Genomic DNA, 25,712 nt, shown 5'->3' on the forward strand with positions numbered 1-25,712 from the left:
TACACTTTTCATCATGAGCAACAGGTATGTCTAAAGAGATTGTGAGCTTTTGTGCTGAACAGGCCACTGCAATGAATAGCTAAGGCATAAAACGGCTTAACCCAGATTTCTAAAATATTGCAGCTCTTTAGTTGATTCTTCAGTGTGTTGTATGTTCGCTGTCAGCCAGATGTATAGCTACATAGCACCTTTGTTTATAAATTTTCCCAGGCAGGGACTGTCTCTCTAGCTATGTTTATAAAGCGGTGGTTCTCAACCTTTTTTAGACACAAGGCACCTCCTCCTCCTCCTCCTCCTCCTCCCCCCTCCCCTCCTTTAGACTCAAGGAGCCCCTCAGAAAGTGCCAGCTCTTCGTTTTCAGTCATTTTTTGACAATAGAAAAAATAACAGCAATTTCTTTTTTATTGCAAAGAACTGGGAAAGCCCACAACAGGTCATTATGTTGTGGATACTATAGATTCCCAGTTGAAATCTCTGGGTTTATCTTGTGTTTCATGTGTAGCACTCCTAAGTGTGCAAACACTTAATAGTTAATAGTGCTACTGGACAGAACTTCACAGCACCTTAAAATGATCTTCAAGACATCCCAGGGTGCCATATCACCCTGGCTGAGACTCACTGCTATAAAGCCTCTAGTGCCACGTTCTTGATCAAGGTGTGCAGGCACTAACATTATGTGATTGTTGTTGTTGTAGTAAGCTATGATGGGAGTGTTAAAACCAAATCTCGGATGAAAATAATGTGATAACCTCATTCTCTGAATGTCATTTTGCTGCAAAGTTGATGCAACCAATGGGGTTAATAACATTTCATATCGAGTGTCACATTTTGTACAGAAAAAAGCCTTAGCAGCTTAGCTGGAAAAGCTGGAAAGTTTCATGTCATAATCATAGGGCCATTTCCAGGTGCTCTAAGTATCTTCCAGTTGCTTCTTACAAAGCACTGAGCTGTCCAATCACATTTCTGACTCAAATATTCTTTTTTTGGAGTAAAAGGTGGCAATGAGGACTTCAAAACTACCGGGGTGTTAATAAAACATGCGACTTGGAAGGTTTGTTTAGTATTACTTGTAAGAAGAGCTAGGCGGTGAACATATAGCATGTCATCAGCGCATCCGCACCTTCTTACCCCATGATAAATGCAGAGCAGCTTACCTCTCAATGCCATTTGTTCTTGTTTGCATGCTCAGGTTTTTTTGTTTGTTTGTTTTTAAATTTATGCATAATACATCCATAATTTTACCTATGGAAGCTTATGCCTCTATTCATCAGTTTGCCACTAAGGTGCCACCCTGCCTTGCCTCCTGCTTCACTTCAGGCTAACATGGCTAACAACTTACGTTTAATGCATGAGTAGCCATTTCCAAAATAGTCATGCTGTAGGATAGACTTGTAGGACCAGAGCTCAGCTAAATAGATCATACACTGGACACAACTGGAGGGATGGACAAACTTAGTCGGCAAATGTGTTTCCAGTGTTGCAGCAAGCAGCGCTCAAGATGCTTCTTTGTGTAACTTAGAGGAACCAAAGGCTGCTCTATCTACACCAGTGTCTGTGGTTCCTTCTGTCGCCTGAGGATTGCTCAAAATATCAGACATGCTGTCTCCACCCTTTCCAGTCTAGCCCTGACCCAGTTCCTGGGAAAAGGTGATGTAGAGCCAGCAGTGTGCCTCCTACACTTGAAAAACCCTCAGCCTCCAGGGGGTTCATTTAAGATCCCTTTGCACTGGTTCAGTGACATAAAAGGAGATTATCAAGATCAGAAGCTGGTCCCTACTGCTGTCTTGAGACCTAGAAGTGGCTAGTTAACCTTTGGTGAGCATTCAAGGGTATGACTACATAGTTTGAGGGTAGGGCTCAGCACGGTTTCCAGTGAAAGAAAGGTGCCGGAGGGACGAAATGTTCGTTCTGCAGTAAGGACTGCAGAAAAACATCCTGTATCCGATCCCCTGGCCCAGTGCTTACTACGTTTTCCATGACACCCGCCACCTGTACCACCTGTACAGACCCGCCACCTGTGCCACCTGTACAGACCCACCTCCTGTACAGACCTTGCCCAGAGTCTGAAGAGATGGCATAGTATTTGACCTAAAAGCACTGTCCTCCTTTCAAGGAACTCAGTCTCCTATCAGCTTGGGGACACCAGTTTCCCCACCCTAGCTAGGGAAAACTTCTAGCAGTCAGGAGAGAACTGACCGTCTCAAGAACTGAAGTGAATATTCCCCACCCAAGCACTTGAACATTACCAGAGTGCACTTCACCCAACTAGCCACCCTCAGCCAGACAATTTGCCAGTCATAACTGATGTAAACTAGACCTGCAGAAAATGAACCTGCCTCCACTCCTGCACCTGTAAGAATCACCTGCCAGGTAGAGAAATCCCTCAGTAAAACTGAGAAGACAACAGGATGAGTCAAGAGATTGGACATGAAGGTAGAAGCTGTATTTCTTTGCAGAGAGCACAGTGGGTTGGGGAGGAATTCACATCAGGGAAAACAGAGGAGAATGTGGAGCCAAGGGAGACTTTGCACGTGCGTTATCGGAGAGAAGTTTCTATCCAGGGAATGGAGACAAGGCAAGAAACTTTTGAGGTAGCACATTGTTAAACTGCTGGCAGTTCATCAGTGATGATAACCATATAATCGGAGCATAACAAGGACATCTAATTTGGAGAGGCCTTATAATGTGGTGAATCAACTGGCATTTGGCCCAAGAATGTAGGGCCAGTGCAAGAGTAGGGTGGCAGCCCCTTGTCCAAAAAGAAATGTTACCCTCAACTTCTGGAAATAATCCGTTTTTTATCCGTATAAATGAGTTCACTGGCACAGAGCATGCTAAATTCTGCTCCCACACACTTGCAAATGTCCCGTGACTATACTAGTGTTACATGGGTGTAAGTGGGAATAGAGTTTGGTCCAAAAAATGTGCATACAAACAAAGTTTTGCCTAATGATGCAGATCTAATTAGTCACATTGATTACAATTATAGGGCTCAGTCTTACCAGTGTCCCTCACACAGAACTCCCACTATAATTGACAACAGCCCTGCTATGGGAGTGCTGTGGAATGGGGCGCTCAGTGTACTCAGTTAATTCAGTCTCTTGAAAACGTAACCCAGAAGGACTTGTGGGTAAAAATTTATCTCATTCAAACACAAGGCAGCTTTCCTGGAAATCAGTCATGCAGCATCCCTCAGTAATAGCTCTTTGCGTTGGAACAGCAGGGGTGTCCATCAGGAAAGTTAACACAACTTCTTATCACAGCAAAGTGATGTCTTATTTCCTGGCTTTGACATTATCCAGGCGGTAGATGATAAAGCAGCACAAGAAAATAACAGCATAAAGGAATACACATTTCAGCTTCACTGTGTTGGTGATCATTTAGGCAGAATCACAGAATGTGAAGCTAGAGACAGTTCTGGCAGAAGGCAAGGTTTGATAAAAAGACTTACACCCCCTCCATAACTGCCTAATGTGGGAGACAGCCTGGGGCCTCCTGGCTCCTGGTGTAAGTTAGAACACCCCAAAAGAAATTCTAATTTTTGCCACTCTGCCCCAAGAAACCATGCTAGCAGCTACAAGAGCAATGCAGTTTCATGCTCCTTCTTCCAAAAATGCTCCTTACATGGGAGAGAGAATATCTTATGATGACGACATCCCCGTCGTAGCAGCTCTGCACACTTGCAGGCTGCTGCCTTGTCTAAAAATTCCCATGTAGCCACAGTGGTACATCTGAGTTTCTGACCCAAAAAACCCCCAAGCCCTATTAGCTCATCTCCTCCCTCAGATAGACCAGGAGGTGGCCAATCCATGGCATGCATGCCACACGTGGGGCATCAGCTGCTGTATGAAGCATGCAAGACCCAGTCACAGTAAAGGGAGGCACTGGAATGGAGGCCAAAGGTTTCATGGACCACAGCAGGAGCAGGACACTACTATGAAAGGTGTGAGGTGTCACCACCAAGAGTCAGGATAACCCTTCCCTGGCCCTATAGCTACTGCTGAATTCAGGGCTCTGGAGCCTTGCTTGCCATGTAAAACTCCACCAGTTGCAGGGCCAGCATAAAATGTCAACCTGTGTCTCTGGGATGACACTTTCTTTTGCAGCAGTGGCCTACTCCTGCTCTACTTTGTGCAGCTGCCGCTGAAGTCTTGAGCCCCCTCCCTTCATGCCAGTGCACCAAGGTGTAAATCCTATCAGGTGCACCTCTGAGGAGGTGGGGATTAGAATGGCACACATAGAGGGTGCACAGCTTAACTTGTGGCTCACCTGCCAAAAAGGTTGGCCATCACTCAAACAGATCATATTCAGCCAGCAGAGATCAAACTTAAAGGAACCAAGGAGCTGCTCTATAGTGCACCAACTTTCCTGGTTTCTTCTGTTGGCTGACTATTGGCCAGAATAGCAGGGCTTCCAGTGTAGCCCTGCCCTTTGTTCCTCAAAACATTGCCTTTCTGACCTCATTCATTCATTCATTATTAGTGTTTAGCCAAGTCTAATTTTACAGGCCACCAGTTGGGTGTTTTCTACTATGTCCTTTAGGACAGTGTTTCTCAACCAGTGGGACGCATCCCACTGGTAGGACACAAAGGTCATCTAGGTGGGACACGGAGAAGCGGCGGGCACCTCTGGGTTCACTGTCAGTGCTTCTGACACTGCATGCCAGGGGAGGATGCTCTCCCCCCGCCGGCTCATCATTTATCATGGTGGGGCCAGGGTTTGGGGACCAATGGTTGGTGGGACATAAGGTGCAAAAGGTTGAGAATCGCTGCTTTAGGAGACTGCTTGAAAACCTTACACATTACTGCTAACTGAATATTTTCTGACATTTTTCCACCTCAAAAAGTCATTTCCTTGAAAGTTAAATGTTTTATAGAAAATGTATCAATGTTGACTAAAATGTTTCTCAGGCCAGGGTGAGATTTCTGGTAAGAAGTCAGGAGCCAATATTCTAATTGTGAAGTCAATTGCCTGGACTATGGCATACCCAGGTGTCTGCCCCAAATCACGCAGTGCAAAGAGTTGGACATATCACAAATAAGAGCCCCAACTACCAAAGCTTTGACTGTTTTGTAGGAAGTTAAACCCCCTTCCATTCATATGCAAAAAATATATTGATAAATCCAAACTATGTTCTGTTCAGGAATGAAAGCAAATTTTTAAGCTCCAAAAAACCTTTGTACAAACAGATTAATTTTCCATGGATGCCTAATACTTCCTAATGTGCCTCCTAAATCGTCAATGTTTCACTGAGTAACATTGAAAGTTAATAGAAATTAGGTTCCCAACATACTTGGGCACTTTTGACCATTTACCCATTACTCCTAGTCATACCCATCTGTGTCATGCTGATAATCCTCCTCCACAGTTTGGGGTGAGTTATCAGAGTGCAAATCCAGAAGAAAGTCTTGACTTGCACTGCAGATTTACACTAATATAACCCCATTAGAGAAAAGAGAATTTGGTTCCTGTTTTTAACATCCTTTGCATCCTGTAAACTGTTACCACAGCCCCCCACCCTTACCAAGTTATGTGTACTTTATTTACTCAGCCTGTTCTGTCATCAACCCATCCAGCCATGTAATCATGTTCTAGCTCCTCTCATCTAATTTCTCTCCAGTGTGGTATGCAAAACTGAATTCCACTGTTCAAATCCAGTTGCATTAATGCTATTAACTCATCTCAGAGCGAGATGCCTTTCTGTACAAGCTTCAAATTCCGGTGACCTTTTTCCTTCCACATTAAAACCACAAAACTAATCTAATTTGCTGCCCTCTAGTATATGCAGGATCAATTTAGGCACTAAGGAGTTCCAATCTTCTCAAACCCACTTAGGTTCAGATCCACTATCTGCTGAGTTCAATAAGAGGGGTTTTGATTTCACTGGGAGTTAGATCAGGCCTTTATCCCCTGATGGTTCAGAATATTTCCTAAGCTGGTATTAGCATGCATCTTCATCAAGCTGAATCTCATTTTGGAAAATTAGGTATAAAAAATAAAGAAAAAAAAGCAATTTCTGCCCAAATTGAACTCCATTAAAGGAAATATATTTTGCTGTTTCCAGAATTTCTCTTTTCACACTCTTGTTTCCTCCCCCCACCCTTAGCACTAAGATTGTTCTGTTTAGCACTATTGCTGGTAGTAATATTTCAGTTAACCACACTCCAGGATGCTTTAGCAAGAGGTCCCGTTACGGCTAACGTAATTCCTAAAGTACGCCAACTGAGAGATAAAAGGTCACTCTGAATGACCTCACTAGATGTGGCTCTGTTCATCTTCTACGTTTGGATCGGTAGGACTGACTGATATGGAAACAATGGGCAAACAGCAGTTATTAGCATTCAGTTACCTGGTAACTCTTATTCGATCAATACATATTTTACATTTTAGAGCCCAGGGATAAGATAAACAGAATGGCAGGGAAAACATCAGCTGAAATATATCTAGTCATTTGTGGGACATTTCAATCTAAAAATGCACTCTGGATCATAAATAACAGCATGATGGTGTTCCCAATACTTCAGTTATGAAATAGATGTGCAAAACATTTTGTAACTAAGAAAGCTCATTTCAGTGGCCCAAAGACATTACATATATAATGTATCTGGGCTACTGAAATGAGCTTTCTTAGTTACAAAACGTTTGCACACTATTTCATATTATATATATAATATTATACATGTAATCTATCTGGGCTACTGAAATGAGCTTGATATATATTCGTATATATATGAATTCACAAAAATTCATATATATATGTCATTGCCTATCCTCTTGAATATTCCAAGACCATTTTTACTAACTACACAGAAAGGAACATCAGTGAAAGAGACCACATTCATTAAAAATCGGCGTCAGGTGGATCCCTTCTACAAGCTAGTGACGTTTCTGTGAGCCTGAAGTACAGATTTGCCCTGTAGAGTAAAAGCCAAGACTATAAACCAAGAAAGAAAATGTTGCTTCTCGACTGCTTTGGCATAGGTTCAAGGCAACATCCTGTCTTCAGTTAGAAACTTTTATGACAATGATTCATGTGGAACTACTATATTTGCTGTTAAAATGTTTCATCTGACATCTGCAAAGAGCAGTTTACATGTCACCCTCAATCCACAGGTAGATCCTCAGTCCATACCATGGACACTGAAGGGAGTTTAACACATGGACCGAAGGATAATATATAGACCTATTCCATAATTAAAACATTCACAACAGATTAGCAGTACATAGGGTAAAAGGCATCTAGGTTCCCAGGGATAAGTATGGCCTGGCAGGTTCTTCATGGAAAGCATATTCCTTCATTTTCCTTTCCTTTGTGGAGGACAGCTGGCCTCCTGATACAACAAGTCTCTAAGTACCTATAGAATTAAGGCATATGTACTTTGAAATGATGGAAAGCTGATCTCCCAGCTGGACTCACAGACCACATCTACATGAGACGCTGACTGCACAGTCGTTACTGCGCGGTCATTTAGTACTCATATAAACAAGTACTAAATAACCGCGCAGTAACCAGAGTTACTGTGCAGTCATGCCAAGGAATGTCTTTTTTGTGACTCTGACTGCACAGTAGCCCGAGACTACTGCATAGTAGCGTTGCATCGTGCTTCCTGCCATGCAACGCTACAGCGCAGTAGTCAGAGCTACCGTACAGTCCATGTCTCGTGTAGATGCAACCACTGTAGCCTAGTTTTAAATTTTAGTGGACTCTCTCTACATTTCATCAGCCTCTACTATGCTTTGTTTTTGCTTTAAAAATAAAAGAATATCTCCATGAAAATAGCTGTACTATCCACATGAAAGCTTTACTTTGCTCTTCTGGTCATAACAGACCCACAAAAATTCACCTTTAGGATGTCTGGGCAGGGTGTCCCTTCTGGCAGGTGTCACTGGGAGGGACCTATCCCCTATTATATATTTATAAGGTGTCCCACATCTTTCAGCACTGGATTTGTTTCTCCAGAGGCTAAAGAGGGTTCGGGCACTTTCAGTGTCATTTTTTTACTCTGGGGCACTTTTTTCTTGATGCATACGTAGCTCTGGGAGGTTGCGGGGGGCAAGAAATCACATTAACAAACACAAAACTCACCTGGCAGCAAACAGATGTGTGACTAAATTATTAACCAAGTGTACACAGAACCATGAAAGGTGGAATTTTGAACAAAGGATCATTTGACACGCTGGAAGTTGAAGGAGATATGGAAGACTCTCTACTAATTTATTTAGTCCCTTTCTTTTCTGTTATACTGATATGCTGCTTCCAGTTACAACTGCACTCTTAACTGTATGCTATTACGTGATTTTGTCTTCAGATTGTTCAAGATAAAGTTACTTCATTATTAATATATATGTACTGTGCATATACATAAATATTGCATACATACGTGTGTGTAAACCTACTGGAAGTGTTAATAGTTAAGATAAACTAAGTCCATTATCACAATGACTGACTATTTCTATGACCCTATTTGCAATAAAACCAGATTCAATGATATGAGAAAATTGCTAGGTTTCGAAATAATTGAACCAGGCCAGACGAATCCCCACAAAGGCATCATTTACAAAGTACTTTGCTTGTCTAAAATATTTATTCCTGCAGGAGGAAATGGAAAAAGAGTTCATACGGTTACACTGCTATCCTCTGAGCGTAAAATTGTTTTATCGGGTTATGTTTATTTCCTAGACGTCTTCCATTGGAGTATTGCAGGAAAGTATTGTATGTGCAGTCAGTTCCTTTGTGTAGACTGTTCACGGTTATTCACTGCAAAGTCAATCACATTTTGCTTCTGTTTTGTGTTGTTTTTCTGCTGAGCAAACACTTAGACCCAGTTTTCTTGTAAAGACCTATTTGCATATACAGTGCAGGCCATATGAAGTCAGCTACAGTGGGATCTGAGCTGCCAAAGTTCTCTTTTCTTCTTAACACAGGAAATGATGGTGAAGTATATGTTGGCGTTCCTATAGAAATCAGTGCTGTGCAAATCCACCATCACTAGCTGAATGTTTTCATTTTGTTTTGACAGAGCATTTTGTGATTTTTGTAAGCTTATTCAGAGTTATACAGAGGGTAATCGCTGTGAATAATTCTTTGTCTCTCTACTGCTTGCAACCAATTTGTTGCTAGTATTCAACCATCAAAAACTATTTGCAGACAATTAGCAAAAAGCAGTCATCAAATAAATTATTCATTTATGAAATATTTGTTCAGCTTTATTACTAATGCATGTTGCATGAGACGAGATCAAAGCTTAGAGAGAAAAACTACTTAAAATAGGTTGGCCTGGTTATCCAAGATACTCCAGACTTTACAGAAGTATTGTCCCAATATTTTAACATTCCCTCTTCCCTCAAGTTCCCTTTAAAAGTTCACTACAGGTATTTTAATTAAATTGTTCATCTCATATATTAAGCTGTGTCTGATTCCTAATATAGCTCACCACCATTACTTTAATGAAATCATTCGTCTCATATATTAGACTGTATTTGATACCTAATGTATATTCACTTTTAGGTGGTTAAACTAAAATCAAAAGCATTTAGAAGGAATGGATCCAACGCTGTTATGAGATTTTTAAATTCAGAGGATCTTTTCATGCTGGAATGCAAGTACCCAGGTAACCTCTACTTCTTTAAACCTTTGCAGCTACTGCTATCAATGAAACAAACATCTGTCAATAAAAGCATGGGAACGACAACATGAAACCTTCGCCTATGGAAACTGCTTGATAGTTCTTCAAAACTTGTTAGGATAGGAAACTAATGTTCAATTCATGTGATGTCTTTGTGCAATAAATCGTTTCTGTTCAATTTGGAGGGTGGTGGCATTGAAATGCATATTTTTAAACCAAAAAAGTCAGTTTTCCTTCCCTGAAAAACAGAAGATATTTAATTCAGGTATTGCCTCCCCTTCCCCACCTCCCTCCCCCAGAAAACCTCCCAAAAATGTTCCCAGAAAAAAATGACCAAACACGAAAACAGTTCTGTTTTCGTTGATACATTTCACAGGAAAAGCACCCATTTTCCTGCTAGCTCTCCCACTTAATGCTGGACTGTGACTTGGATGATGCACCATGCAAAACTAAAGAGGGAATAAAGGACACCCTTACACACATATATTGCCTATGCTACTATGGGCAGTAATGTAACTAAGTAGGGGATACCAGGGCACCAGCCCTAGTTGCTGACTTCAGCGGGCACCAAAATAGCAGCTGCCATTGGCAGCAACCTGATAACAGCTGCTATCCTTTGCACTGCTGCTGCCCAGGGTGCACAACTGCCCAGTTGTGCCTCTGAGTACAGAGGTATAAGTAGTAAGCATGGCAATTTGTCTGGAGCAGATGGAGAATGGTGAACCTTCAGCTCCAGCAACCTCCATTTGCTGGTCAGAACAGCTTAGGTCGCAGCGAGGTGCGGTTAGTAATTGCTGCCGGCACAAACTGATCCTGGGAGCAGCGCAGTCTTTGCATCAGCTGTTCTTTAGGGCTGCTTCAAGAGTCTGAATCTATCCCCTGTTGCTATCACTCCCCAAAATTAGCATGAAAACATTTTTAAATGAAAGGTTATTTGCAAGCTTGTGCCTTAGGGGTGCTCAGGGCCCTCTGGGAGCTTCTAGGTAACTTCCTGGACAAGCCCTGGTAGCAAAAACCTCTGGCACCTCTCTGGCTATAGTAATATGAGCCGAGTTTGAAGAAAAACCCTTTCTTTTTTCCCTTCCACAAAGATGTGTTGAGACCAGGCAAGGCAGGACGTCCAGATACAACTTCTGTGAAAACCTTGCAGGAGGCAGCAGGGAGCAGATCGTCAGATCATTTTAGAAGCCCTGAAGCTGCTGACGTGTTGCAGCATGAGGAAGAACCTGCAGGCACCCCAGTGCACAGGAGAGAGATGGTAAGGCCAATACCTAAGGCACTTCATACAGCTTTATTCACATACTGCTGTCAGTGAAAAATCCCAGCTCATCAAAACCAAGTTTCTTTCCTCGTATCAATACAGCTTTCTTGTCTGTGAATGAAAAAGCAAAAGGTTTAAAGCTATAACTTTTAAAAGAAGAAAAGAAACAAGCATTTAGCAAACACTGAGCTAGTTCCCCAGCTGGTACAAGTCAGGAGAACTTTCTCTCCAAGGGAAAATGAGAACACCAGGCCTCTTTCTGGCACTTCCCCATATATCTCAGTTCAGTTGCAGGGTCCAGCACATTGGGTGGAGTGAGCCAAGACCCTGCCCATGCTCTGCTCCAGCCTGGCCATTCCCCAACTACATGAATAGAATAGACAATAGACCCCCTGCCGAGGCTACTTTTCCCTCCCTATCCCTTCAGTAGAGATGCAAGTAGCAAGGAACAACTTACATGCCTCAATCCCCTCCATGCATTAAAAACCAGTGGCTCCACCTGGACACTAATGATTGTGCAGTGGTGTCAGCAAGATTAATATCAAGTCTGTTCATCCCACTCAGTACAGGTTTCCCTCGCCTTATGCTGTACCCGGATTCCTGGAAAATGGCGCATAACTCGAATTTGCATAAAGGAAACCCACTTTACAATGTAACAAATAAAGATACGTTCCAAGACCTCGACTGTACTGACCCCCAGTCCCATTTCTACCACTTTTACAAGACAATTTTGGCACTCGCCAACAGCCACAGTACACACAAGCACAGGGCACTATCATAATGAGGTTGACAACTGCAGAAATGTGTGCTGCAGACGAGTGAGGAGCACAGATCCACACAGGAGACTGTATTTGGGTGCGTGTCACTCCCACAATGCACTGCACAAAGCATCAGACTGTGAGCTTCCACCACAGTGATCACATAAGAGTGGATTTACCTTGCATATAACGAGATTTTGGTATAAAAAGGGTCATCATATTAGAAGGAATTTGCACATGCAGAACCCCCAAGGGAAGTCTGTACTCAAATGTCCCCGTATGTAAGGGGCAGGTACAAGATACTGCTTCCTGGGGACTTCATCAAGCCACACAGAAGAATGCAAAAACAGAACAGTTACCCATGTCACAGTGTATAAATAGCCCCAGGAAAACAAAAGTATAAGCTCCTTTTGTGCTATTTATGCAGTAGAGACAATAAAACACCCCCTTTCAGCAATCACTGCTGGGGTTTTTGACTGGGAAATGTATATTTAATGATGACCGGCCTTCAGCATTTGACAAGGGGCTTTTAAAGCTTCTTGGACAATAAATCACCTCCCTTCCCAACTAAAAAATCTATCAATAATCTTATTATAATATCTGCAGAAAAGTCTAATGTTAAAATCCCACTTTATTACTAGAATAATGGATCTAATTTGTAAAACATATAAAGTGAGGCCATAACTGTATTGGAGAGAGATATATGGGATCCCACTACAGCTATATCATTTCCTGATGGCTTCTGCCCACATATCAACAGAAGAAGGATTAAGAACATTGCCATTTGCAAGAGTTTGAGATTGCAAATGGTTTCTACAATGGACACCCAAATGATCCTGGAAAAGCAACAAGCATGACAGGAAAAGAACAGCCTCATGAGTATATAGACATTTACATTTATATATGTAGATATTTATCTACAGTCTACACCATCCAGCCCCTTTCCAGTTGACAGGAAACCCCTGCTTTTCAAATGTATATCCAGTAATATCACCAAGTACCTGCTTATGTTGTATCATCCTTCTTGCTCCAAGGCCAGCGCACAGGGCATAAACTCTCCTCTCTTCTTCTCAGTCATCTGCTTTACAGTGTTGAGATGAAGTGCACTGCCCTCCCTGCTAAAGGCTATGCTGAAGGTTTTTCCTGGGCCATCCTCATCTCTTCCCAACCACGTGGTTTCACTGGACAGCTTCACATGGGGGTCTCTGCTGACTTAACAGCTTCCTAGACTTGCGTCCTTTGTACTCCACCCCAGAAGTACCCCAGTTCAACATAGACCCCACACATCTGTGCAGTTAAGATAGGGAAGCTGATGTTCCACGTTTATACCCAAATACTTAGAACTGGATCTACAAATGGTCGTAGGTACTTAGGCCCAGCCTAACTGACTCTTTAAGCACCTACTTCCAACATTTACATACTCAGAACCTCACTCAGTTGCTGAGGCACCCAATTCTCTCAGGGCCTAATTTTCAGCAGAAAACTTCCCCAGGTGCCTAAAGGTCTGCATCTGGGCATGCTCAAAACTGCCTAAATCGTGACAGTGCAGAGAAGCCCCACTGGAATCCACACACTAGGCATTTCTCTGCCTCTCACTGGCAGAGCCTAAACTAGCTGGTGCTCTCAAACATACCTGCTAGCTTGGGCCCCACACAAACAGTTGGAGGAGGAGGAGGAGGAGGAATGGGAGGTGGTGGCGATAACTTCTCTTTTATCTGAGCTCAGTACTTAGATCACTCACCCAGGATGTGGGAGACCTGGGTTCATTTCCATCTTCTACCTTGGGGGATTTGCACTCCCATGTTCTGTATGAGTGCTCTAAAAGCCATGGGGCATTTAGGGATAGTGCTTTGTTATGCTCTCTTGTTGAAGCTGTTGCACTCTGCATGGAATAACTAAATATTTATTTGGCTAGAGGAAAAGTGAAAGACTGATTCGATAGTATCATGGTTAGGCCACTCCTTTGGGAGTGTCCAGCCCCTACTCCAGTGGATGTGTAAGCATTTTATATTAAGTATTCACTGGACCTGATGATTTCATGAGGTCCCTTCCAGCCCTAAACTTCTGTGGATCTGTGATCAGGACTGAAGTGGAAGTCTCTCTCCTCCCAGATGAAAGGCCAAGCCTGTAGACTGGTAGAAAATATTTAATTATTCCATGGAAAGTGAGAAAACTTCTGTCTGACAGAATGAGACAGTCCTATTCCAGTCCCACCATACTTTAATTGACTAGATCATGTATGTGAGAGGTGGGTTTAAATCCCTTTAGGCAGAAGAAACAAGCAGCAAAGGGCAGAAGAGTTAAATCTTCTGCCCTCTTCAAAGGAAGAGAAGAGGGCATGGGGTACAGGTGAGTGAAACAAGATGAAAAAGAGGAAAGAACACCAAACATTATCCAAGAGTAAAATTTAATATTCCCAAAAGGATTGAAGAGGTGATTAGATCCTTGTAAGAAAAAGTCATTGCCACCACCATAGGCTTTACACAAAAATGTACCAGGGAAAACCTATGTAACCATATTTACACTTTCTCAAATGATAGAACATTACATCTGTTTTCAAGCTCTCTCAGGGTCTGCGTGTCATATATACTTCTCAACAGTTCACTGATACACTGTATCAGGATATTGTTAAAATCTATTAAGAGGACATTTTCATATCTCTGGTATTTGGAGGAACCTATAACAGTCTGATCCTATAATCTATACTTGAATACTGTTTTCAAGCAAGTCAAAAAGACAATATAAATGTGATATCAAGGTGTAAATGAGTTACAATATCATATACATCTGGATGATACACAAACATGGGACTACTATACTGGATCGGTTGTTAAAATGCTATATGATCAGCTATAATGGATCTCCTTAACTTGGAAGAATGTTTTGAAAAAATCCCGGGCATGCAATGCATGTATTTCATGCCATGTTTAGGTTTTTCTAGCCTCATAAGACTAGCACCTTTTACATAACACTTTAAAACGTAGAATTATCCCATTTGAACTGTTGTCTGTCACAAAACAGACAATTGTTACAAGACTTACAGTTCCCGGATTTTTATTTTTAACCAACTTGTTCCATTTGGTTGTTTCTTCTGGAGATGACAGTTACAGAAGAGCTAAAGATCAAACTTCTAGAAGGAAGTGCAGGATTGCTTTTTCTGTAAATATTACAATGATTCGACTGTAAACAGTGTCACAACAGGTGTGTTTCAAGTCATGTCCTTTGAAGGGCACTGTGAATAAAGCCAGCAAAAATACAAGGCTTAATTCAGAATGCATCACTCCAATTTGAATAACAGCATTTTTGTTTGGATCAATTCCTTAGACAAATTGTAGTAACTGTCCTCCTTCAATACTGAGAAAAAGGCCACCTGTGAACCAAGCTGTGGGTGAAAAGCGAAAATCCGAGAGAAGAGTTCGGTTTCAGGAGCCAGAAGAGATCCACGAACACGGTATGTTTAAGATACTAAAACAGCACAGACTCTCCCAAGAGCAGTATTATCTATTATCTTTCTAATTCTTAAACCATGCCCACCCAGAAAATATGCAGTTTCTGGCCGTGATACTCTCAGGCATGCTGTGCTATTCTTTGCAAGCTCCTTCTGAAACTAGAAGCAATGTAGATGCATCCACATGGTGCTTCAGGCAAGCTAATTAGCACCACTGTCAGTGCTATTAATTAGCTTGACTACAGCACCAAGTGGATGTAGCTATACTCCTTCCAATTTAGAAGGCAGCTGCTGCGCAGATGTGACCTTACTATTCCTCTCATCTTTCCATATCAATCGTCAGCAGGATCTGTTAGCAGTATGCTTTGGGCTCTCAGTGTTAAGCAGAACAATATTTTGGAACAGAGATCTCCACTCAGTCCTCAGCAGAAATAGTGCTAATCCATTTTTCCTGAGGTGCAAATCAGACCCAAGCACAAATTGGAGCAGCTAACTCTGACCCCCTGAAGTCTCCTAGAACAGTGCTTCTCAACCCAAAAGTGACCCAAGAGTGAGTCGCAAGAATATACAAAAGGGTCACAAATAAACTTTATAAATGGATCAACACACTTTAAAAATGGATTCTCCTTTAAAGAAGAAAATGTGGGAAACTGTGGCTTTTCCCCTGTAGACTGGCCAAGCTTCAGCCTGGAAGGGGCTGCTTGGGACACTGGGGGCCTGGGGCCTGAGGGTGAGGGGGCAACGGGTCAGGAGTGAGGGGCATTATTAGCCATCAATGTTTATAAATGGGTCCTGGTACAAAAAAGGTTGAGAACCACTGTTCTAGAGAATATTTGAATGACCTGGGTTTGACAGAGCACAGTGCAACCTGGACACCTCTTTCTAACCCAGCGTCTTCCAGCTTACCCACTACATGGAGGAGAGAGGGAAGGGAACTCCTTCAGGCTCGGTGTAAGTGCGTTTTTTGTCTTTCTGCACAAAGGAGACTTAACCTGAGCTGGCAAGCTGTCGCTTTGTCTCCTTATCCCTACAGACTAGCATGCACACTGGTTATCCTGTGTACCTCACACCACAATAGATGTCTCTGACCTTGATGTACTACCCTACTAATGTATGCTACAGGACACTTGAGCATTCAGTGAGATGAAGGTATAACAAATAACTAACATTTGTATAAATCATCAATTCCTGTCCTGTCTGTACAGAAACTGGAAATATGGAGAAGGTAAAGTTGCAATACAGGCAGACAAGGTTCTTTGGGTAGATGTGATATCTTTTATTAGACCAACTAAACAGTTGGAAAAAATTGTTCTTTGCATGCTTTCAGGCACAAACACCCTTCTTCAGGCATAAGGAGAGTCTCATGCCTGAAGAATGTTGTTTGTGTCCGAAAGCTTGCAAAGAACAACTTTTCCAACTGTTTAGTTGGTCTAATAAAAGATATCACATCTACCCAAAGAACCTTGTGTACCCATGTCCTTAGAACAACATGGCTACACCCAACAACTCTAGTTGCAATATAGGCATTTAAGATCTATTTCTAATTCAGCCTACAAGTCTTCACTGGTTTCACAATACATCATGGCTGCAGCCTAATAATGCATTGTTAAGGCCTGATCCAGTATCCACTGAATTTAACTAAAGGCTCTTGTTGACTGCAGGTGGATTTTGGATCTGGTGTTTGGTGTCTTTGGGGGGTTTCTCTTCCCAGAACTCATCACATGAAAAGGCCCAGTAAGGTGACCCAAAGCTCCATAAATGTTTAGAAGCACAAGTCTGTGGAGAACTTATTCCTCCCCCGTCTCACACACAGGTCTGTAGAGATGCCTAAATCTGATATAGTTCTGTCACAAGGCAGATTGCATCCAGCAAAACTCAGAAGGGGCCCAACTGGGGCCCAATTTTTCCTCTCATTTATAAGTAATTTTCAGTGATGAGCAAGTGAGAAGAAAATTGGGCCCACTTTGTTTAGCTCACGTGAAAAATTCCCAGCTTTTCACTTACAAGCCTATAATTAATATTCTTTATTACAAACAGCCTGTGATTAAGGTTACCTCGCTGTTTGTCCATACAGCACTGTTAAAATAATTCAGTTAGAGGCTGGTAAGAGAAAGCTTGTTGGCACCACTGACATTTTTCCATTCTCTGTACTTTTCCTCCTGGATTGTGCTAGCAGTACGTTTGCCAAACATACTTTGTTCCAGGACGTTGCTAGATGATGTATCTATATAACAACAATACTTGTTTTTAAACTTAAATTCTTTCCCCAGCCTGCTGGTCTATCTCATTTTCATTCTAGAAATTATTCAAATAAGGAGTTTCTTTTCTGTCAGAATCCAAAAATCCTTTTCCCATTGCAAACCAGACAGCCGTAGGACCTTAGATTCTATGCAATCATTGTGTGTTTTCTATTTCACCCTGAAATGCTTCTACGTTTCCACACACGCAATTTTTAAGCAGCCCATTTCACTCAGTGGGTCAGAGCCTCATCTGGCATAGCTCCAAAGTTAGAAGGGCTATCAGAGGATATAGTCCAATCTCTGCAACACAGCTGTGCAAATGGACAATTTCAAAATACAGCCAGGCTTCCTAACTTGTTTGCCATTTCATTCTGCTACCCTGAGGAGGCCTTTCTTAGCATGTAAGAACATTTTCATTCTATTTTCTAGGTATTTCCTGCTGCGAGTACATGGTTGGTAAGTTGAAGCTCTGCATTTTAACTGTGAGTCATCCATGGCACTAACCTGAGATTGCTTTACTGCTGCTGGGACTAATTGCACAGATACACTCTATGAATCGGCATTATTACACACCATCAGCAGGGCTGTTTTTCCCCCCTGTGTATGACGCATGAGGGATCCTGCTTCAGTTCTTAAATAACACATCAAGTTAGACAACCAGTGGAAACAAGAATTAAATCCCACGAGCTTTTATTAATATATTTTAGGGCAACAAAGTAGGCGCAGGTTTTTCATTAAGATGTGAAAGCCAAGTAGCTGAAGCAAAATGGGAGTTCAGTCTGCTGTTGCTCACACATGTTGAATCTGCAATTTTTTGATAAATGGGAGTAGTGGAAATCATTTGTTTTTTCCATTTTGTCTGTAAAGCAACCCTGTGTCTAACTGCAATTAATAAGAATACATTATGATAGCTCCTTAAGGTCCCAACCAGCCTCAGAGTCTTCTTTTATCAACCACCATTTACATACACAGTCAGAAAGACCCCCTTACTAAAGAACTTCCAGTCAATGTGGACAAGACAGACCGTTTTACAGATAGGGTATGGAGCCACAGACAGCTGTTAAGCTCCATCTTCTCAGTTGTTCTTGTGTGCCCATAGCCCACACGGGAAAGCCATGTCAGGACTAGATTTCCTGAGTCCAGGTCACAGAGCAGCCTTCTGCCAGCCACCAGATTCAACATGTGTAAGCAACAGCAGAGCGAACCACCAATTTGCTTTAGCTACTTGGCTTTCATATCTTAATGAAAAACCTGCATCTACTTTGTTGCCCGAAAATATATTAATATAAGCTACCAGGCTAGACGCAGAATGTAAAATTTCTAACAAGAGGCAGGGAGTTTTAAGAGTGATATCTTTTATTGGACCAATTGTATAGTTGGAAGACATCTTAGACAAGCTTTTAAGGACCAGGTACCCTGCCTCAGGTCCTTGTCAAAGATCTTTCTCAACTAGTCAGTTGGTATAATACAAGATATCACTAAAAAAAAAATCTTTGCTTCTTGCATATTTCTTGGACCATCACAGCTACAGCATCATTCCAACATTTGTTTCTAACACGTCATTTAGCCAGTGATTTATTCCCTTTTTTTTTCTGTTTCCAGATGATAAAAGGGTATGCTGAGTTTTAGTAATGTGAACATACCTGAGCCTTAAAATAGTTTAAATAAATCTCAATTATTTTGATCTGTCTGTCTTTTCCAATAGATAAGCTGCATATTTTCCTAAGAACAAAGTCTAAAAGTAACATGTCTTATACACAGATGTTATATAACAAAAAACCCCAACCCCGCCTCTGAAATCTTTGTAATAAAAGTTGATCAAAATTCAATGGCATTTGTGCAAAACAGATTTTCCTACTATTTTATCCTTTTTCAGGAGTGCATTTATATACCAGAAAATACAGTATACCTGGGCACTGTGGTTCATCTGTGTTTCAGGCTATTTTTCCTGCTCGTTAATTAAAACTTTATAATCGTGGAGTGGGGACTTTCAACATGAACAGGGGATAACAGATATCCACATTTTTGTCTGAAATGTAACCCCCTGCCTCCCTACACCAAGCACAGTGTTCTTATGGAGTCTTCTTCAGGCATAAGACTATAAATTGGCGGTCAGGGGAAAGGGGAGGGCTGTTAGGGATTTCAAAAAAGAGTGAAAGAAAACGGATGAATTCAGCAAAGAAATACGCTCCCCGAAATGTTTTAATATGATAAAAATGGCACTGCCTTTTTACTGAAGTGTGTTACCCAATCAAGAGCCAAAGACAATGCCATCTGATTCAAGAAACCAATGGTATGGTTGAAATATTGGAGTCTGAACAGCAGATAGCTGCGGTAGGAACAACTGGTGAGCGATCCACAGGCTAAAATGTGTCCGCATAAACCATTTGTAGAAGAATTCCAAATAACTAACAAATTTATAAAAATCAAAGTCTGTTCACAGATAATTTGCAAGCAGAAAGAAGGGCTAAATTCAAATGAATAAATTATTTGCCACAAATAATTCACCCAGCTCTATTACAAAACATTGATTTGGCTTCTGGTTAGCTTTAAAATGACTGGCTATTAGCACTCCACCTTCTCCCGGCACACTTTTTGATACATTATTATGTGTTTGTTGCTTGGCTTTATGGCTTTTACCTTCCTCTGTGTATAGCTGTATGACAGCTTAATCGACTGTTCCATATTCCAGGGCTGGTAATAGAAGCTAATTTAAATATGTTACAGCTAATGTTGGTCCTTTACCCATAACAATACACACCACATTTTTATCTTCTTATTGATTATGTGTGTATGGCAAGCAAATAGTTGCACTCTGTAGTGGGGTGTTTTTATGCAGGCATGAATTGGGTTTTTATATAGCACATTTCATGCTCATAGTGCTTTATGAAATAATACAGACGCTGCAGTGACCATGTGCTCAAGGACCTTATGCTTGGAGACATAGTCCATATTTACCCATTAAGGGAAAAGGAAGAATGAGTTTGTGACTAGAGCACAAGACAAAGGGGTGGGAGAGTTGAATTGTTCCACAGGCTTCCTGTGTGAGCTCCAGACAAAGTGCTGAGGGTAGATGGTCCCAGCCCTTTCTCTGTTGTACAGGGATCACAGTTAGTGCTGCCAATGCTACATCCCCGTAGCTCATTGCTACAGCAATGTAGCTCCTCGTGTAGACATGCCCAGTAAGCAGCAAACCCTGGCAGAATGTCGTTGCTGAATACAAGCTTTAAGGCAAAAATAATGGCATTAAAGTCCTGCTGCCTTACTCTCGTGCTCTGTGATACTTAGCTTGTGACTCCAGCTGCAGTAAGGAGAGTAGAGGCTTCTTGCCTGCCTTTCCCTAGTAATGGGGACAAGAGGGGACAGGGTTGGCAGTAGAGAACCACTTTCACAACCAGAATATATGGCTGGGCAAAGAGACTCCAGGAAAAAGGTTAAAATAACTTCCTCCCTTCCCAGAGCAAGGGGGAGAGCCCTGAGGCAGCACAACTGTGCTTCACTCCTGACTCAGAAGAGACCGTCAAATTAGAGTCTAGCCCTATCTCTTACTGAGTCTTTCTTCCCTTGCCTGTGTAATAAGATTAACTCTTCTCTGCCTTACTGGGGTGCAGAGTGTCTCCGTCTGTACAGCTCTACACTGGTGAACACCGTAGGGATGAAGCAGTCATAATCCTTAAATTCAGGATAGCTGCACCAACCTACTTTTGCATGCAGGATCTGGCCCATCATATTAACCCCTGTGATCCCACCTCACAAAACTGAGCAGTAATACGGCCTCTGGTTTTAATTCATTCAAACTGCACGTGCCTTCATTTCTAGCTTTTACCACCAAAACCCTTTCCCCACATCTGCCCATCCCTGCACTCACCTTGCACTCTGCAGCAGAGGGCAGAATGTACACTTCCTTTGCAGACTGTTATGCTGTTCTCTACTTGCAACAAGGTATATGAGCCCATAAAAACTTCTGCAGAATGAGAAACATCCTAAAGTCCCCATCTTCTCGGTATCTTCAGAAGTCAGAGTATCCGAGACACCCGAGGCCAGATCCTAGCCAATGGTCCAATGCTACCAACCTCTTATAGTGCCAGTTTAACCAGCCAGTGGCGGTAAAGAAGGAGCTATCTCCCTGTGAAGCAGGGATGTCGTAATGATTCTAATGCCATGCCTCTCTTATTTGTGGTGCCATCAATGTGGTGCTAAGATATACCACAGAAATGCCATGGGTTTGACTAAATGCCTTTATAACTGATAGGAACAAGAGCTGCATGATTGCTTTCTTCACACTTACGTTAGAATTAAAGAACCAGGCTCCTCTGAGAACACTAATAGCTGAAACAGCAAGCACCATTCAAAGCAGAGACTCAAAGAAAGGCTTCAGGAAAAGTTGACTCTGATTGTGTGGGGTCCTGACAGAAAAACTACGGCAACAAGCCAAGTATTTCTAAGAGAGATGTAGTATCCCTGTTTGATTCCCACTGCATTCAGGGAAAAGGGATTTGGTACGCAAACTGCAATGCTGCAAAGTAATACCTGGCTCCATTAACAATCTTCTAATGGAAGCAACCTGCAGGACCCTGAAAACGGATCAATCACTTGGGTTAAAAGGGGGGATGATTCAATTTCAAAGCTAACTTTCCATTTGGCCCAGTTATTTCTACCCAGCCCTCTGAGAACACTGCAGTGGAGTTGCTCAGAGCAAACAGAAAGCAGGACATCATTCCCTGGATTATAAAAGCAAGGGAAAATATTTACAGTATATGCCCTTTAAGAGCAAACAGAGGACATTCCAAGGGGGTTAATTTATTTAACTATGAGAAACAGGTGAGAATCACCAAAGCTCTGTAAATTTGCCCCTCAGATGCTAGGGCCCTTCTTCTCATTAGCAGGGCCCACAATGAGCTAGTGTTACAAGGAAAAAGCAAGTCATCTGGTGCCCGCCTCTCTCTCTATGGAATGTCTGCAAGCATTAAATAATTAGCAGTGATTGCTTAATATTCTCTAGTATTTAACTGAGTGTTTTGCTTAAAACTACAAAAAAAAAATAATTGCCGCAAGGAAATTTGAGAACACGCATTAGCTCTGGTAATCCTGTTCTTACTGTATATAATTAAATCCTTTTAATGTGCCATTAGGGCACATCTTTTATAGCCATTCAGTATCTTCTGCAGGGAGGTGCGAGTCACTGCCACAGAGCCGACGCAGAAATAAGTTCTCAGAACCAAAGCACCAATTAACCTGGTGCTCCCAGAAAACCAGAGCAAAGCCAGCAGTGGGGGTCAAATTTGGGAGAGGGTTAAAATGGCACTAAAATAATCCTAGTCTCTTCTCTCTTCCCAATCCTTTTCAGCCCATGACAGTTCATCCACTGGTTTGCCTACGTTCCTGTGGCTTTTGCTCTGTATCACACTCGTCCTGGCTGTGAGTCTGTACTACAGCAGCGTGAAGCAAAATTTCAAAGTCGTGGAAGAATTTCAATCTCAGCTCGTTATCATCTTTCTTCAGATAAGACATGTTGCTCTGAAATGCTGGACATGGTTTATGAGGCAATAACTGTGTCCATTGTCGGTGTGGCCCAAGACAAAGATCCTTTTGGATAGCATCTAAACACATATTGCTGTGAAAAGGTTCAAAGCCCACTCCAGCCAGACATCAGAGAATGCATTAGTCTTCCCCTGGAAGAATAATAAACCTGCCCTTGTTGTGCACTTTCCTATTCCCACAGACACATGATTTCCTTTCCTTTTATTATTCTTATTGTGTGAGTTATGGTAGCATCCAGGGATCCAAACCAAAAACAGGTCTCTGTTGACCTACTTGGTATATAAACTAAAGAGAGAAGAAACAGAAACACAAAGGGTTTAATTGATATGTCGAGGGTCTTACTGCCCAGCAGGGGCTGGAGTGGTACCTACATTATGCTAAATCGCATGTCAGGGCCTTAATCAAAAGACCCACCTCTTTTTTTCCCCCCCATCAACTCACCTTTATGCGGTTTTTGGAGAAGTTGAAGCAAAGCTGAATGACAGCCAGTGCCGCTCTTCTGGCTGAAGGCTCAACAAACCCATCTATTTAAACACATGTAGAATCAGTGCAAGTAAAACCTTGGCAGATGACTCATTCCCCTTCATGCTGCCTGCTACATGGACAAAAGACATCTCTCGGAAATGTTACACTTGACTCATGGGTGTGAAAGAGAGCATGGAAACTCATTTAAACAGTAAATAGTGATTTGCCTAATATCATACATAATAGAATTGAATCCCAGGTTAATTATCAAGCCAGTAGTTTCATCCTGTGAGTTTGATTCAGTCCATAAACCTCATGAGCCGAGCTTAGGAGGTTATGACATCACCAAACATCTTCAATTTATTTCCAGCTTGTATCTAGTCAGAGATCATGCATTTAGTCCAGACCTGTTTAATTGCAGTTTAAGGCCTTACCTCATGCAATTATTGACAGTTTAGGGAGGTAGATGGTATCTTTGTGGCCTCTATTACCATACCATATGTAATATACCTCTGAAGGGAATTATTTCAAGGCTGCTGCTGCAATAAATATGGCGCTCCCCTTTTGTGCGTGTCCAAGCAGACCCCAGCGTTAGGAGGGTTACATCCAAGAGAGGAAAACCAAAAAGGTTGTGTCCATGAACAACAGCTTTCTATTTTCTATAAACATAAATAGCCACATTGCCAGCTTTTTCTTCCCTTAATTTTGTGTCAAGTAAAGTTAAAGGAGCAAGTCTGACAAAGTACATGCTTATATTTAGAAAGATAAAGATGATCTGAGAGTCTGTAGGAGCAGGGGGAAAAAATACCCATTCACCCTCCTAAGAAGATGGTCAGAAATATTTACAAGACCACAGACCAGTGTTCTGGTATTGTAATTGGCCTACTTTTAATTTTGGATTGACAAAAATGTCAGTGTGGCACAGCAGTGCCACACCAAATCATTTTCTGAGCAGCCCACTGACTTCCCATGAATTAAATGTGAACAAGGAGAGATACCTTTCCTCATAAGGAAGGCATACAGCATCTTAATTAAAATGAGGTCAAACAAATTATTGCACAAAGATTTAAGAATAGGAAGAAGTGACATAATGGCTAACCTATTGCTCATCTTAGCCTGTCATAGGCCTAGAGGCAAAAGCCTCTGAAAAGCCACCAGCACAGGAGTCAGGGAGAAGGATTCAGCCCTGTGACTTTTTATACAAACTACTCATGTGTCACAGCCTAATAGGATATGCTGTACCAATGTCTCTCCCCCATGTTTCCTTTTTTAAGCAATAAAGAGAAGAGATTTATAACTTTTGTGTCAGTGACTCATTAATACATTTAGGTATTTTCTGAAAAAAACTTATGGAGTTGTATTTTAATAAGATAAGTGGGTAAATACCCATAAGCCATAATCCTTCTGACCTCCTGTGTCCTTTCCCCTGCTTTTTTTTTTTTTTGGACCTAGGCCATAATATATGTAAACAGCACATTAAAAATAGGGAGCTCTTTCCAAACAGACAGTTGGTATGCCAAGGCAGCCTACTGCAGGCAAATAAAAAAATACATTCAGTAACATCAATAGTCTTGGAAATGTGACATGCTACCTTATGTCATCCCAATGCATTAATGTCATAATTTAGGATTTCAGAAAACAAATCAGAAGATTAAGTAAAAATGGCAGCTCCCATACATGGATTGGGAAGGAAAGATAGGAAACAGATATCAACTCTACATTTAATAGCATGCCTAAACTGGTCTAAAGTTCTAGATCAGTGATATGCAACAGGCCAGAGCAATCTCAGGCAAACAGAATTCAAAAGGCATTTCAGGCATTGGAAATGATACCAGCCTAATCCTAACCTTGTGAAAAATTGATATCTTCCTGTTTTCCAATGAGAAAATTAGACTCAGAGAATATATGGATCTTCCTGAATTCACCAAACAAGGCAATGACAGAGCCAGGAATTGAAACCAAAAATCCTGATTTCCAAACCTGTTTTATCTCCACCTAGGTCATACTTGCTTTCTGTTCTTACCCAGTCTCCTTTCTCTTCACACAGAAGTTTTATGTCTCATCCATCCTCTCCCGCTCTCTCAATCTTTCTCTTCCTTCCCCTGAACACCCATATACCCCATTCCAGCTCATTTCCTTTGAAAACATGTCATATACACTCACTTACTTGTTCACTTGCTCTTCTCTCTTCCTCTTTAGATGTGCATCCCGAGCAGCATTTTTCTTGCTAATGTTAAATAGTTTATTTTGAAAGAAGAGTAACACCTTAGTAGGCACAATTTGGGAAAGTTAAGAAGGTGCTGTGCAGTTACATGAAAAAGGCCATGTTGGGTTGTATTCCTCTCCAGTAAAATTGTCAGGATTGTAAAAGAA

At 41.7% G+C, this 25,712-nt stretch overlaps 1 protein-coding gene across 1 annotated transcript; it reads left to right on the top strand.

The window, feature by feature from the left end:
* Positions 1–24,620, top strand: CUNH14orf180 (chromosome unknown C14orf180 homolog). The gene is made up of 6 exons (XM_025197211.1): positions 1–24; positions 9,509–9,611; positions 10,718–10,884; positions 14,970–15,096; positions 17,763–17,789; positions 22,681–24,620. Exons 2-6 carry the CDS (start codon positions 9,560–9,562, stop codon positions 22,881–22,883), a joined length of 576 nt encoding a protein of 191 aa, XP_025052996.1. The 5' UTR covers positions 1–24; positions 9,509–9,559; the 3' UTR covers positions 22,884–24,620.
* The last annotated feature ends 1,092 nt before the right edge of the window (positions 24,621–25,712 follow it).

Source organism: Alligator sinensis, unplaced genomic scaffold (genome assembly GCF_000455745.1).
Source record: "Alligator sinensis unplaced genomic scaffold, ASM45574v1 scaffold85_1, whole genome shotgun sequence".
Taxonomy (NCBI): Eukaryota; Metazoa; Chordata; order Crocodylia; family Alligatoridae; genus Alligator; species Alligator sinensis.